We start from the raw sequence: 14,407 nt of genomic DNA, 5'->3' as shown, positions 1-14,407 counted from the left end.
ATACAAGAATATTACTCAGCCATTAAAAAGAATGCAATAACGCCATTTGCAGCAACATGGATGGACTTAGAAATTGTCATACTGAGTGAAGTAAGTCAGACAGAGAAAGAGAAATATTGTATGATATCACTTATATGCGGAATCCAAAAAATGACACAAATAAACTTATTTACAAAACAGAAACAGACTCACAGACTTAGAGAATGAACTTATGGTTACCAGGGGGGAAGGGTGGGGGGAAGGGATAGTCAGGGAGTTTGGGATTGACATGCACACACTGCTATATTTAAAATGAATAACCAACAAGGACCTACTGTGTAGCACAGGGAACTCTGCTCAACATTCTGTAACAACCTAAATGGGAAAAGAATTTGAAAAAGAATAGATACATGTATATGTATAACTGAATCACTTTGCTGTATACCTGAAACCAACACATTGTCAAGCAACTATACTCTAATATAAAATAAAAAGTTAAAAAAAAGTCTTGTTCGCCCTTTCAAAGAAAAAAAAGATCAGAGCGACCTATGTGTTCTAATATAGAACAGCCTCTGAGATATGTTCAACTAGAAAACCAAGGTGCAAAGAGTCTGCTAACATTTGGGAAGCAAGGAAATGAGGGAAGGACACAGACACATGCTTCTATAACACTAAAACGTCTCTGAAAGAATATTCAAAATATTGGAAACAGTAATTACCTCTGTGGAAGGAACTGGGGGCTTGGGGGACAGGGGTCAGTGTGAAGTTTACTTTTTCCTGTGTATCCTTCTGTAGTGTTTAAATTGTTTCCTACTTGTCTGTATCATATTTTCCAAATAAAGAAAATAGGAATTTCTAAAAGATGTTTATGGTGAAAGGAAAGAGATGAGCACATATACACATGTAACAAAAGTAGGAATAATAAGATAGAGTGTAGAGGGGTGTTACGTTGAGAATTCTAAACTCTATGGCTCCAAAATAGAACAGTGGGGCTTGCTGCAAGGGGTCAGGCTGTCATCTTGCTTCAGGGCACGGTGGCTCTCAGGTACCATGGGTTCTGGACGGGACTATTAAATGCTGACCTGCCTGTGAGCAGAGTGTCTGCTGTCAGAGCCAGGGTGGAGCTGGGAGGGGAGGTTGTTGAGATCTGAGAGCCTGTTCAGTGCCCTCACATGTGTTCTCTTCCAGCCGCTGAATTATTTTCAATGTCTTTCCCAGAAACTATAAGTTCCTACTGAACACAAAGAGCAAAAAGGGGGAAATGGATTTATTACCCGCAGGGATCTTGGACCTAAGGAGGCAGTGCCGGAGTCTGAGGAGGAGTTGAATCAGCCTAACTCTTCTACCAGACAGCTGTGCTTCCAATTACTGGCAGAATGAATCATGTTTCTTGTAAGTAATAGAACTGCCCGTTTCATTCTATCTTTAACCTGGGCGAAGTCCATTTCTCACAGGCCTGAAACTGTGGATTATATTGGCTTGTCCTAGACATTTCATGGTGATAACTCCAGTGGAGAGGTCAGACTCCCATCTCCAGGAACTGAGATGGGGTGCAAATTACCTTATGTAGGCTTCTGTCCCTCAGGGAATATTTTCACAAGAGCAGTGTGGTGAAGACAGGAAGGTCAGGATTGTGGACTTGGAGCTCAACTAAATAGAGTTCAAGTCTGGTCCTTCCCACTTTCTAGCAGTGTGACCTTGTTCATTGCTTAGCATCTCTGAGCCTTGATTTTCTTATCTGTAAAATGGGAACAGTAACACCTCTCTGTCACTCTCACCGAGTCATTATTTTCAGCCTCAGCAAGTGGCTAGACCCAAGGGCTGGAGTTACTAATTTGGCAGCACAAGGAACCTCTAGCCAAAACCAACTCACTGTCTCCTGGCATGGTGGCCAGAGCTGGGGTGTGAGTGGGGAAGGGCATGAATGGTGAAGGGGTGGGCGTGGTGAAGAGTCTCTCAAGTGGTGAAATAAGCAGCAATGTAGGGTGATCAGATGTAGGACTGAGCTTCCTCCTTTTTTTTTTATTTTTATAAATTTATTTATTTATTTTTGTCTGCATTCTGTCTTCGTTGCTGCACACGGGCTTTCTCTAGTTGTGGTGAGCGGGGGCTACTCCTCGTTGTGGTGCGCAGGCTTCTCATTGCAGTGGCTTCTCTTGTTGCAGAGCACAGGCTCTAGGTGCACGGGCTTCAGTAGTTGTGGCATGCAGGCTCAGTAGTTGTGGCTCACGGGCTCTAGAGCACAGGCTCAGTAGTTGTGATGCACAGGCTTAGCTGCTCCACGGCATGTGGGATCTTCCCCGACCAGGGCTCAAACCCGTGTCCCCTGCATTGGCAGGCGGATTCTTAACCACTGCTCCACCACGGAAGCCCCATGGGCTTTCTCTAGTTGCAGCAAGTTGGGGGGCTACACTTCGTTGTGGTGCACGGGCTTCTCACTGTGGTGGCTTCTCTTGTTGTGGAGCACGGGCTCTAGGGAGAGCAGCCTACAGTAGTTGTAGCACACGGGCTCAGTAGTTGTGGCTCGCGGGCTCTAGAGTGCAGGCTCAGTAGTTGTGGCGCACGGGCTTAGTTGCTCCGCGGCATGTGGGATCTTCCCGGACCAGGGATCGAACCCATGGCCCCTGCATTGGCAGGTGGATTCTTAACCACTGCGCCACCAGGGAAGTCCCAAGGAGAACAGTTTATTGGCTATTTGTATTCGTGCATATGATTTATAGGCCTCAGATTTTACTGTTTCCCAGGCCATGCAAATATTTGACACACCTGAGGATGGGAAGACACAATGACGTGGGGTCAAGAAGAACACAGGGGCTGCTGTCAGTGATCCTCACAAATCTCCTCCCACCTTCTGAAATCCCCCTGTGCCCCCCACCCTGCCTCTCCCCACCCCTACCCCCAGCAGCTTGCCAGCTGGGAGGCTCCCCCACCTTGGGCAGCTCTTAGCCAAGGATGGGGGTGCTGAGGGAAGAAGAAAGCCTGGCTCCCTGGCCTCTGGTAGAGGGGCTCCAAGGAAGAATTATTTTTAATTAATTAATTAAATTGTTTGTTTTTATTTTTGTCTGTGTTGGGTCGTCCTTGCTGCGCGTGGGCTTTCTCTAGTTGTGGCGAGCGGGGGCTACTCTTCGTTGCGGTGCGCGGGCTTCTCATTGCAGTGGCTTCTCTTGTTGTGGCACGCGGGCTCTAGAGCACAGGCTCAGTAGTTGTGGCGCACGGGCTTAGTTTCTCCGCGGCGTGTGGGATCTTCCCGGACCAGGGCTCGAACCCGTGTCCCCTGCATTGGCAGGCGGATTCTTAACCACTGCACCACCAGGGAAGCCCCTCCATGGATGATTTTGCTGTAGAGCGCTCTGACCGGGCCAGGCTGAGATAGCACTGGCACGGCCTCAGCCTTGACTGTCTCCTGCCTTTCCCTGTCCTGCTTCCAGCTCCCTGCTGGCTTCTCCCCAGAGCACTCCTGAACAAATCACTGGCACAAGGACCTCCTCTCAGAGTTTGCTTCTGAGGATCTGATGGAAGATAGGCTTTGGAGGGTTTCAGTTTTGTTTTGTTTTCTGTTTTGAAGGAAGGAGAAATTACAGCATGTTTTGTATGCTGAGGGGGATGACATGGGAGAGAGGGGAAGGATAGCAGAGCAGAAAGGAGATAGAGGGAGGGCTGTGGAGGTGACACCTTTTTTTTGGGGGGCGGGGTTAGCCATTAAGTTCAAGCCTGTTTTTTTTATGTATGTCTTTAAATCTCTCTTTTATTTATTTATTTATTTATTTTTGGCTGTGTTCGGTCTTCGTTTCTGTGCGAGGGCTTTCTCTAGTTGTGGCAAGCGGGGGCCACTCTTCATCGCGGTGCGCGGGCCTCTCACTATCGCGGCCTCTCTTGTTGCGGAGCACAGGCTCCAGACGCGCAGGCTCAGTAGTTGTGGCTCACGGGCCCAGTTGCTCCGCGGCATGTGGGATCTTCCCAGACCAGGGCTCGAACCCGTGTCCCCTGCATTAGCAGGCAGATTCTCAACCACTGCGCCACCAGGGAAGCCCCAGGTGACACCTTTGAGTAAGCAGGATGGCATGTTTCCTGCACAAGGCACTGACTCTTGGGAGTAACACGGTCAGCTCACCCATTGTTGATGGGAGAGAAACCAGCGAATGAGGGTTAAGGTGCCTGTGGGCGGGGAGACTTGGTGATGGGAGGTGGAAGTCTCTTCTGATCACTTTGCTTGGAGAAATGAGTGAGACAGACCATCAAATGAAAGTGAGGGCCCTGGAGGATAATAGAGGTCTGAGCAGACAAAAGAAGGTTTAAAATAGTCTGAGAAAGCAAAAGGGTGACAGAACTAGGGAAATGTCACACGACTTCCAGGAAACACTGAACACCTATTTGAGGTTTGTGGTCATCGGCTTTAAGTGAGACCAGTCTGCAACACTGTGGTTTTACACCAGCCATAACCAAGAATTCCAGTACAAACGTGGAGTAAGCAGACATATACAATTAACCAGTTTGGATTCTAGGACTGAAGGAAAGGCAAGGGTGTTGAGGGTTGGTGCAAGAGAGTGAGTTTAATGATGACACACGGACTCTAGTTGGGGAAAGAGGGAGTAAGGGAGTGAGGGGTGATGTTGACATTGGAAGGATGGCAGATAGTGTCAGTGGACTGACTAGAGGCCCCCGTGGCTCTGAAGACAGCTGAAGGGAGGGTCCTAGAGGAAGTGAGATGGAATTGTAGGAGGTGGTTGTCAGAGAGGGGCACACTTGAAGTTGAGACTTGGGTGGAAGTACAGATATTGGTAATGACAAAGTGTACTGGATTCGTGACTGAGCGGATATGGAGGTTAGGCTCACTTAAAGGGGGTGGGGAAGATCAGGGACAAATGCAGAGTGAAATAATGGGAAAGTGTATGCCAAATTAGAATTATAAGTGAATGAACTCTTCTTCTTTGTGTGTTCTTGTATTTCCCCAATATTCCACAATGAACATATATCACTATATAAGCAGAAAAAAAATCATTAAGTAAAACCAAAGACACTACTCAGAGGTAAAAAGGAAAAAAATGTCTTTATTTATTGGTAAGGCAATTACTACTATTTACAAGTACTCAGTCCACAAAGCTCATAAAGTTATTCCCATTCTAGAATTGTACCAGTATTTCCAGGCATCTTACAGCATCATTTTAAATAAGACCAAATGAGAGATGTGAGTTTCACAGTGTATAATATATACTTTGTTTCAAGAAATTCTTATTTTAAAATGCACATATATTTTTCTTTGTTGTATTTGCATTTGCACTAAGAAACCCTGAAATTATCTATGGGATGAGGAGGACAGAGGACCGGGCAGGCAATGCACAGAAATGGGGGCAAGACTTTTCTTGAACACCCTTTCATATTTTCTTATCTTTGAACAATGTAAAGATAGCACCTATTCAAAAATAAATTTAAACAGTAAAATTTAATATAATCTAAAAATTTTAATAGAAAAACCCTCTTTTAAATTTTCATACATGCAAAAGTTATGTCAAATACAATGTCTGTATTGCCAAATGGGTCTTTCTTTAAACAGGAAATTCCCTTATTGCTTTTTTAAAAGGGGTCTACTTTCAGAAATTTAGTTTCTGTTTAAAGATACAAATATGTCACTATATTCTTACCACATCTTTAAGAGCAAACTGCAGACTTTTGACAAGACTCATACCCTACCAGAAAAAAGTTAAAAAAAAACTTGTCACATACAATATATACCTCACCAGACCATAGTTACCCTTGCTTGGTATGTCTCCAGAGTTTAGAATGAGAACCCATGGTTCTAAGTACGTTCTAAGGGGGTAGGTTCAAGTCCAACAGAGAAAAAGATAATTAAAGCTGTCTGCAGGTGAAACCAGATGGCAGGATTGCAAAGCAAGAGATACACAGGATTGCAAATCCTCCACTAACAGCTGTGAGACTTTGGTAAGTTTAACACTCTGAAAGCTGGACCACAGGGTCTCTCAAATCCATGACTCTGTGTGTGGTGTGAGTTCCCTCTGCTGGAAGAGTTAAGGGGAGGGATGGTGAAGTAGAGTCTGTAGGGTTGAGAGGATGGATTGGAGCAGGTTTCAAACAGATTAATCACTGACACTTGACAATAAACCTGAGAATCCCCAGCCACGGACCCTAATCTATGCTACATTTAAAAGTGCAATGTAAAGTTCATCACTTTCTGTGGGCACCCGGATGTGAGCACAGAAGTTATGTGGTGGTACTCAAATACGAGGTGGTCATACGGAAGAGAAGGGCACTTGTATTAATTTTTAAAGATTATCCCCAAAAGGAATGACAACATTTAAAAATGACAACATTTAAAAATGAAGGGCACTTGTATTAATTTGTAAAGATTACCCCCAAAAGGAATGACAACATTTAAAAATGACAACATTTAAAAATGAAGGGCACTTGTATTAATTTGTAAAGATTACCCCCAAAAGGAATGACAACATTTAAAAATGAAGGGCACTTGTATTAATTTTTAAAGATTACCCCCAAAAGGAATGACAACATTTAAAAAATGACAACATTTAAAAATGAAGGGCACTTGTATTAATTTTTAAAGATTACCCCCAAAAGGAATGACAACATTTAAAAATGAAGGTGGAGGACTCTCAGACCCTGAAGATAAATCCACAAAAACCTAAGGGCCCAAGAATTTCAGGTTGAGAACTTGACTAGGTCACTCAGAAAGTATCCGACCTGGAAAATTCTGTTAATCAGATATGGCACACAAGTCGTCTATAAAATGAGGTAAATGTCTAATTTGGTTCACCTCAGCAGAGACTTGATCACTGATCTTTGGCTGCTATTCAGCCTCATTCACTGTTGTGTTAAACTGATCAGTGTCTGGTCTGATTGGTCAGTAACCACAATGTACTAGTTGCGTATATGTTTAAATTACCTGAGTATTGGGGGAATAATTATATTGCTAAGGGAAATGCCACGATATCAAACCTGCCCACCACCATGGTGAGTCCCTGAAGCAGATGCCAGTAGGATGCTGTAGTGACTAATAGTCCTAATAATGCTAAACATCGGTAGTATCATTATTAAATAACTAACATTTGCATAATACTCTATCAAAAGTTTTCATGTCTTTCATTTTGTTTGGTAGAAGCCAAACTTTTGAGCGATAAAAGAGAAAAGAAAAGAAAAAATTAACTACAGCTCTTGTAGGTTGAGCAAAAGTAGGCAAAATATACAGAAACCTTATTCCATCTGCCATTTTTATCATAAATGTCTGGAAAGACAACGGCTGTAGGCACTGCCAAATGGTTGTGATCAATCACTTCCTTTTGTCTCTGGACTCTAAATTCACACACACACACACACACACACACACACAAATACAGACAAGTGTGTATATGCTCCATTTAGGAAAAATGAGCCAAGAACGATTGCACTCCTGTTGTCTGTATAGACCCATGACTCACAGGCATAAATGTCTAGTGATTCCTCACGTGCTTGCTGGAGGCCTCTGTAAAGAAAGTTCATGGAAAGTTTCCTGATTCTAGAGTTTAACCCTGCACATGCACTAAGTTCCAGTGAAACAGAAATATAAAATAGGCCACAGGCCCAGGACTTCAACATCAAGCCCCACATATTTCTGATGCGGGAGAATTCATCACCTGTGTTGCCCAGCTGGACTCAGAGCCAAGAGCTGGCCTCGTTGTTCCTCAGTCAGAGAATATCAGCAGGTGTTGCTACTGTTGATTTGAAGATAAAAGTCAGCAGGAATTAGATGCAAAGGAACTCAAACCCTGCTACTTCCATTAAGGTTACGACCAGAATACTGCTACCATGGGCCTTATATGCACCATGCCACAATTAGATTTAAACCTTAATCCTCCCAACAGATAATACTTCTCTGCTATATAGATAAGGCTCAAAAAACTAGCTTGATTTAGTGTCTCAGAGCAAGGGAATCACAGCATACAACAGAAACCCAAGGCTTCTCTCTCCAGACCCTTTGCTCTTTCCTTTGTACCAAATCATGCTTCAACTAGCAAGGGACAGTTAAAGGGCCAAAAGCCGTGTATATCCAATTGGACAAAGACTGTACCCACCAGCTGTTAGCTTTGACTTGTATGAACAATGATTTTGGAAGATCATCCTGACATATATATGAGATTTGTTTCCTTGGTCAACCTACATTCAAACCCATGTAATTACTAGCTACATTATAACAAGGTTCTTATGAATATTTCTCATTGCAAATTTGCCAGACATTAATTTGACTTTCATAAAAATACTTATAAAATCAAGCATCACTGAGTTATTTTTTCTTCATTCTCTGACATCTTTCATGAGCACCTACATATCCAAGAAATGTTCATAAAGTCCTGTTATGACCCATGACATTCCAGTTCAGTTAAGTGGGAAATAAAATCCTGTAAACAATAGCTGGCTGGACGTTGTAGCAAATCACTCTGTCTCCTTGGGCTTCAGTTTCTTCATCGATAAATGAAGTCATTAACCACAGGACTTTCAATCTCCCTCCTTCCAGGAACTAACATTTAATTCCTTCCAAGAATTAAAAATTCCTCTTGAAATTTACAAAAAAAAAGTTCAGTACATAGGAGTGTTCACAACCTTAATTTTTAAAGTATCAAGGCTTCCATACAGAGCCACCCCCTCCAGAAGGCATAGCCAGACACTGCCAGGCTGGAGAGAGCAACAAGCCCTGTGAACACCTTCAGTCCCTTAGGCCGCCTCTCTCCTCATCACTTTGGGTCAGAGGAGCAGAGCGTGTTAGAGCAAAGGCAGGGGCTGTTGACTACAGTCAGCTGCCAACCCTGAGGACTCTGACCGAGACAGATGCTGTGTGCAGACTGAGTCCTGATTCAAGCCTCACCTGAAGCCAGTCTCCGCGTTCACGTGTTTTCAGGTGAAAGAAGCAACCCATTTTCTTTTTTGCTTTAGTTGGTGTGAGGTGGGTGCTCTGTCAGCGACGTCTGAAAGGTCCTGACCAACATGGAATTTAATACAAGGTTGTAAAGTCTGTGCTCCCAGAGCAGCTGAATGTGTCTGTCTTCACGCTGAGCTGTCATCTTCCGAGAGCCAACCCTGTTCCCGGCCCAGGAGAAACATTGCCTGCTTCTAGAAACACCTTCCTTACACTAAAGCAGGAAATGGGTGTGGCATAGATCAAATTTTAGGGGAGAACAGGGAGAGGGTCATTGAACCATGATCTCATCATCATCCAGTGTCCAAAACAAGACCATGCAGAGGGGATACAGAATTATAACAAGGGGTGAGCATATATAGAAGGGAAATCTAAGCTCAGTCAAGGCCACGAACAGTGTTTCTGAGCTAAAAGGAACCTTAAAGTATACCCGGTCCCACCTTTTACTTCACAGATGCACAAACCGAGGCTAATCACTTTTTTCTCTGGGTGCCCAACTAAATTCAAGACTACAGTCCAAGGCTCCAATAAAGAAAGTTTTCTACCATTTAGACTTATCCAAAAAAAACAACAACAAAAAAAAACAGATTTTGTTGTGTCAGAAAATAGGGTATGTTCTTCTACTAGAATGACAGGTGGAAGCCAGCTCACTGCCTGTCACTGATTTCTATGACGGGTGGGAGGTTGGAAGCGATGCCCAAAGGGTCCTTTCAAGTTTAAGCGTCGATCAAAACTTTCTACTATAGTAAAAGTTCTTCCTGTGGCACAGGGAATACTACTTTTTTACGTAGTGTGAAAGCAGGCTGCGGCATCTGTTTTTTTTTTCCGCGTTTGTCCGCTTGTCGACTCACATCATCGTTGACAGCGGTGAGAATGGATAAGATATCTTCCTGTCTGCAGGCAGAAAAGAAAATATATTTTCAACCAGGAGATAGAAATCACATACCAGGTCTTAGAAAACAGATTCTAAAATATGTGGCTTCTTCCCAGTCTAGCATGCCAAGATTCTAACTGGAAGTTTGCCAAATATAAAGAAACATTTTTTCTGAAATTAAAAAAGAAATGCTAAATTATATAAAATTTTTCAATTCTACAGTCAGTATTTAAGAACATCATAATAATCACACCTTGCATTTTAATGCACTTAGTCCACAAAGACATTTTGCATATAATTATTTTTCTGTGTTCTTCCTTCAAGCTGGTAGGTAGGTAGGTAGATAGATAGGTAGATAGATAGATAGATAGAATAGGAGGTGATAGATATATATATAGAGAGAGCCTACTATTAATAATACCCTCTCTAGTCTAGGTTTTGGGAGGGATAAAGGGCAAATATGACACAATTCCTGAACTTAAACACGTAGAATACAGACATGAAACATGTACCAAGGATAGCACAGAGACAAACTCCATAATACAAGGCAGAATGTGATCAACACCGCATGAAAAGTAGGTCAAAGTTCCCCTGCAAATTCTGAGGAGAAGACAGTGCCTCTGGCTGGGAGAAGAAGAGAAGACTCCATAGAGGAGGCAGCATTTGATCCAGGGCTTATGTACATTTACCAGAATGTTATGGGGGTGGGCAATACATATCACTGGAAGCAAAGCATAGGCTCTGGAGACAGAACTCAAGTTTGAATCATGCCTTCATGACTGGTTCTCAGCACCTGCATCCTGCATCACACTAGCTGTTCTCTCTTTCCCCAGATCTCCCTGTGGCTGACTCATCATTCAGTCTTGAAATATCGCCTCTACCAGGAAGCCTTCTCAAGTAGCTCCCTGCTCCACACTCTATATCATTATCCGGTTTTGCTTTTCATAGCAGGTATTACTTCCCAAAATTATCTCACTAATTCAAATATTCATTTACTTACATTTTTATTATCTGTCTTCCTGTCACTGAGCGGTAAGTCCCATGGAGAAGAGATTTTGTCTCTCTTGTTCACAACGATACCCCGAGCCCCCAGCTCAGTACCCAGTACAGTAGGCACATAGCAGGCCCTTGATAAATAGTGCATTTTCCCTGATGCCATAGGAATTGGTCTTTGATGGAGAGGTTGGTAAAGAAGGAAAAGCTAAGGTGACTCAAGGCTCCCATCCTGGTTCCCAATCCTGAATTCCCAGAATTGGAACCATTCCTAGAAATGGGGATTCAGGAGTAGGAGCCCCTGGAGAGGGCTAAGAAGATGAATTCAGGACTGTGCATATTGAATGTGAGGTCCAAAGGCAACAGAGAGGTGGGATGTCTGGCAGGCTGTGAGAAATTCATAGGACTGACCCAAAGAATGAAGTTGACTCAACCTGGCATTCACTGGTCCAGCAAATACTTATCAACCTCAACAATGTATCAGGTACTGTGTCGGATGCTGAGGATATAAGGTTAAATGAAACATCTCTGCCTTTCAGAAACTCAGAGATGGCAATTTGGGAGATGTTTTCATGGAGTTGCCAGTGGCCTCCAGGTATAGCTAAAGCTGCCAAAAGGGGCTATAGAGAGAGAGCAAAGAAGAGGGGCTGGGGCAGAACCTTGGTGAAGGCCCATTTCCATTGTACCAGGTAAACAGCATGTGACAGAGACAGAAGGAAAGTTGTCAGAGCAGTGGCAGGAAACCAAGGGTATTATAATGCCAAAGGCAGCACATGGGCATTCAGTAAATATAAGTGATTGATAATAAATAAATGAAGGAACAAATAAAAGCCTCCCTGCCTATACTGATGCTGTTCCCTCTCCCCAGAATGTCTTTCACCCTGATTATTCACCTAACATCTATTTGGCATCTCTAGAAGCTTCCCCTGATCCTCCAAATCTGGGTGAGGTACTAGTTCTATATGTTCCCATAATGCTTTACAATGTATATTTACCATAGGGAATGATCTTCCCCATATACTTGTCTGTCTTTCCAGATTGTGAGCAACTTGAGGACAGGGACTGTGTCTTTTTTTCAATTCTGTATCTTCCTTTCCAGTTACGTGCCAGTGCTCAATACAGGTGTGTTGGATGGGTGGATGGATGGATGAATGGACGCATGGATGGATGCATGGGTGGGTGGATCGATGGATGAACAGGTAGGTGGATAGATGAATGAATGAACAGGTAGGTGAATGGAACAACTCAAAACTCTCACCTTGGGACCAAGTCCTTCAGATGATTATACAGAGATTGGATATACCAGCTACCTTCCTCCATGTGCCGAAAGGACACGTAGCCGGGGACAGTGGCCAGGCCAAGAAGGAAATCCGCCTCAACGGGAACACTGTCCTGAAGGGAAGGGGGCACGTGCTCGGGATTTACTGCATCTGCTTCAATGGATACGGAAGGTTGTATTTCTTCACCTTGACAGGCCTGGATGAAAAAGAGTTTGGGTTTGTGAGCCAGAGCAGGACACTGCTGAGCTGTGAAGTGAGACATGATCTGCCGGATGGGAATGAGCTCCCCATCAGAAGAGTAGACAGCTCCAAATTTCCCATGGGTCAGAACACAGAACACAAAGCAGTCTCCATCAGCATGGCCTGGATGAGTCTGAAATTGCTGCAGAACCTCCTCTAGGTGGCCTTTAGTCACATTGACATAAATATGCACGCTGAACCCAAGCCACTGAAACACATGCTTCAGGCACTCTGTGAAAAAGGAGAGAAAGGGGAAATAGGGAAATGGAGGGAAACAAAACGAAAACGAAGGGGTGAAACAATGCTAGTAGTTATAAAAATCTGCATAGCAAATAGGCTGAAGCTTTGGACGTTTTTTCTACTTTCATAACAATAAAATTTTACAATTAACCTGCCTTTTTATAGTAGCCACAGTGCTATCACAATGACCCTGTGAGTCAGCAGAGGCCAGAATTTTATCCTATTTCACAGAGGAGGAAGCTGAGGCCCCGTGAATCTCCCACACGATCACAAACCTGGTTAGTGGTGGAGGCACAACTCTAACCAGGTTGTCTCATCTGACCCAGGTGCTCTCTCCCAACCAGAGTCGTAAATGGTCAGGGACTCTGGTCACTCCTTAAGCAGGTTGGTGACCCCAGGAGCTATGGTCTGAAAGTCTGTGTTCCCCCTCAACCCCCAAGGTGAGGGTATTAGGAAGCGGAGCCTTTGGGAGGTGCTTAGGTCATGAGGGTGGAGCCCATTAAGAAGACCCCAAAGAGCAATCTTGCCCTGGCCGCTGAGTAAGGTCACAGAGAGAAGACGGCCATCTGGGAAGTGGGCTCTCACCAGATACCGAAATGCCAGAGCCTTGATCTTGGACTTCCCAGTCTCCAGAACTGTGAGAAATAAATGTTTGCTGTTTAAAAGGCATCTAATGGTATTAGACGCCATCGGATGGACTAAGACCCCAGGAATGTACAGGAAGCTTAGAAACATTTCTGATATCATCCTTATATTTACATGGAAGATAAAAACTACAGAAAGAAAATGTGAAAATAAAAAGTGATTTTAAGATTTCTAACTTGCATTTCATGCGCTTCCAGACTCTCTTACCAGCATCTTTATTGGTCCCTGGTCTTTCTGACAGTGAGGTAAAACTGTGGTTATTGACAACAACACAAAGCCCTCTGTGCTTCCGATCCATCCTGTACACAGCTGTCTCCTTGAAAGAAGAAGAGACAGGAACCACTTATTAGGGAATCCTCATTTTAAAGGTTTAATGTTTCTAACCAGCCACTGCATTTATCAGTACCAAAGGCAGAGAGTTCTCAAGACCCTGGTCCTGATCTGGAATTAACGATTAATTCCAAGGTAGAATGCCAGGAATTCCTCATTAAAATTCAAACTTCACCTGTCTTGACTGCAGAATGTGAATTCGCAGTGTAAAATAATAAAATATGTATTTTTAACTCTGGCAAACCCAGGGTTTATGCAAAAGCATCTTTCTTGTTGGATTAGCAAAGTGAAGAAGGCATAGGTAAGGATCTAACAAGACAACAAAAATATCAAATGGTAATTTGTTTTTTAAAATGGTAGGATTCTGGAGTGATCTGATTCCTCCAAAAACAGAGAAATCTCTTTTGTAGAGATTACAGTGTGAATTTTAAAACATGTGCAATTGTTTTTGAAGATTATTGTAAATAGCATTTGATTACAAATTAGCTGAGTTGGCTTCAGCAGGGCCTCTCTGTGGCTAAAATGATCTCCTGAAAACATGGTACAGCTCTGATCCAAGCAGAAAAGAAGCGGCTTCAGTCGATGAAAAAGAAATTCCCCCTCTGCATATTTCAAAGGATATGCATGACTGAAAGGGCGATAACATCACCTCCATAGCCAAAGGTTAACACACTTCTGATTATTACAGAAAAAGGTGGAAAGAACAGAGACAATCACACAGAGACAGGAAGAAGAACCAAGATAGAAACAAAAATCTGAGCCCACAGAGTCATTAAGGGCTGGACCCTAGTTGGAGAAGACCTGAGGAAACAGTGCAAACCTTTGTGCTGGTTTCAGAAGTTAGAGTGTCAACAGATGCTCCCAACATCTCCACGGAGACCGGGGTTGCTCTGTCACCTAGAAAGA

General features: G+C 43.5%; 1 protein-coding gene across 2 annotated transcripts in view; it reads right to left on the bottom strand.

Annotated features, from left to right (window-relative positions):
* Window positions 1–5,007: 5,007 nt before the first annotated feature.
* Window positions 5,008–14,407, bottom strand: part of CASP10 (caspase 10) — a gene marked incomplete at its 5' end in the record, with an annotated part of 28,094 nt that continues 18,694 nt past the window's right edge. For both annotated transcript variants that reach the window (XM_082397125.1, XM_082397126.1), the window contains 4 exons: window positions 5,008–9,793; window positions 12,025–12,517; window positions 13,379–13,487; window positions 14,322–14,398. In XM_082397125.1, coding sequence (XP_082253251.1) covers window positions 9,640–9,793; window positions 12,025–12,517; window positions 13,379–13,487; window positions 14,322–14,398 — 833 coding nt within the window. In that variant the 3' untranslated portion in view covers window positions 5,008–9,639. The remainder of the gene's footprint in view (window positions 9,794–12,024; window positions 12,518–13,378; window positions 13,488–14,321; window positions 14,399–14,407) is intronic.

Source organism: Balaenoptera borealis (assembly GCF_965194805.1).
Source record: "Balaenoptera borealis genome assembly, chromosome: 6".
Classification (NCBI taxonomy): Eukaryota; Metazoa; Chordata; class Mammalia; order Artiodactyla; family Balaenopteridae; genus Balaenoptera; species Balaenoptera borealis.
Note: the sequence above shows the minus strand (reverse complement) of the source record. Positions and strands in the feature narration are given on the sequence as shown.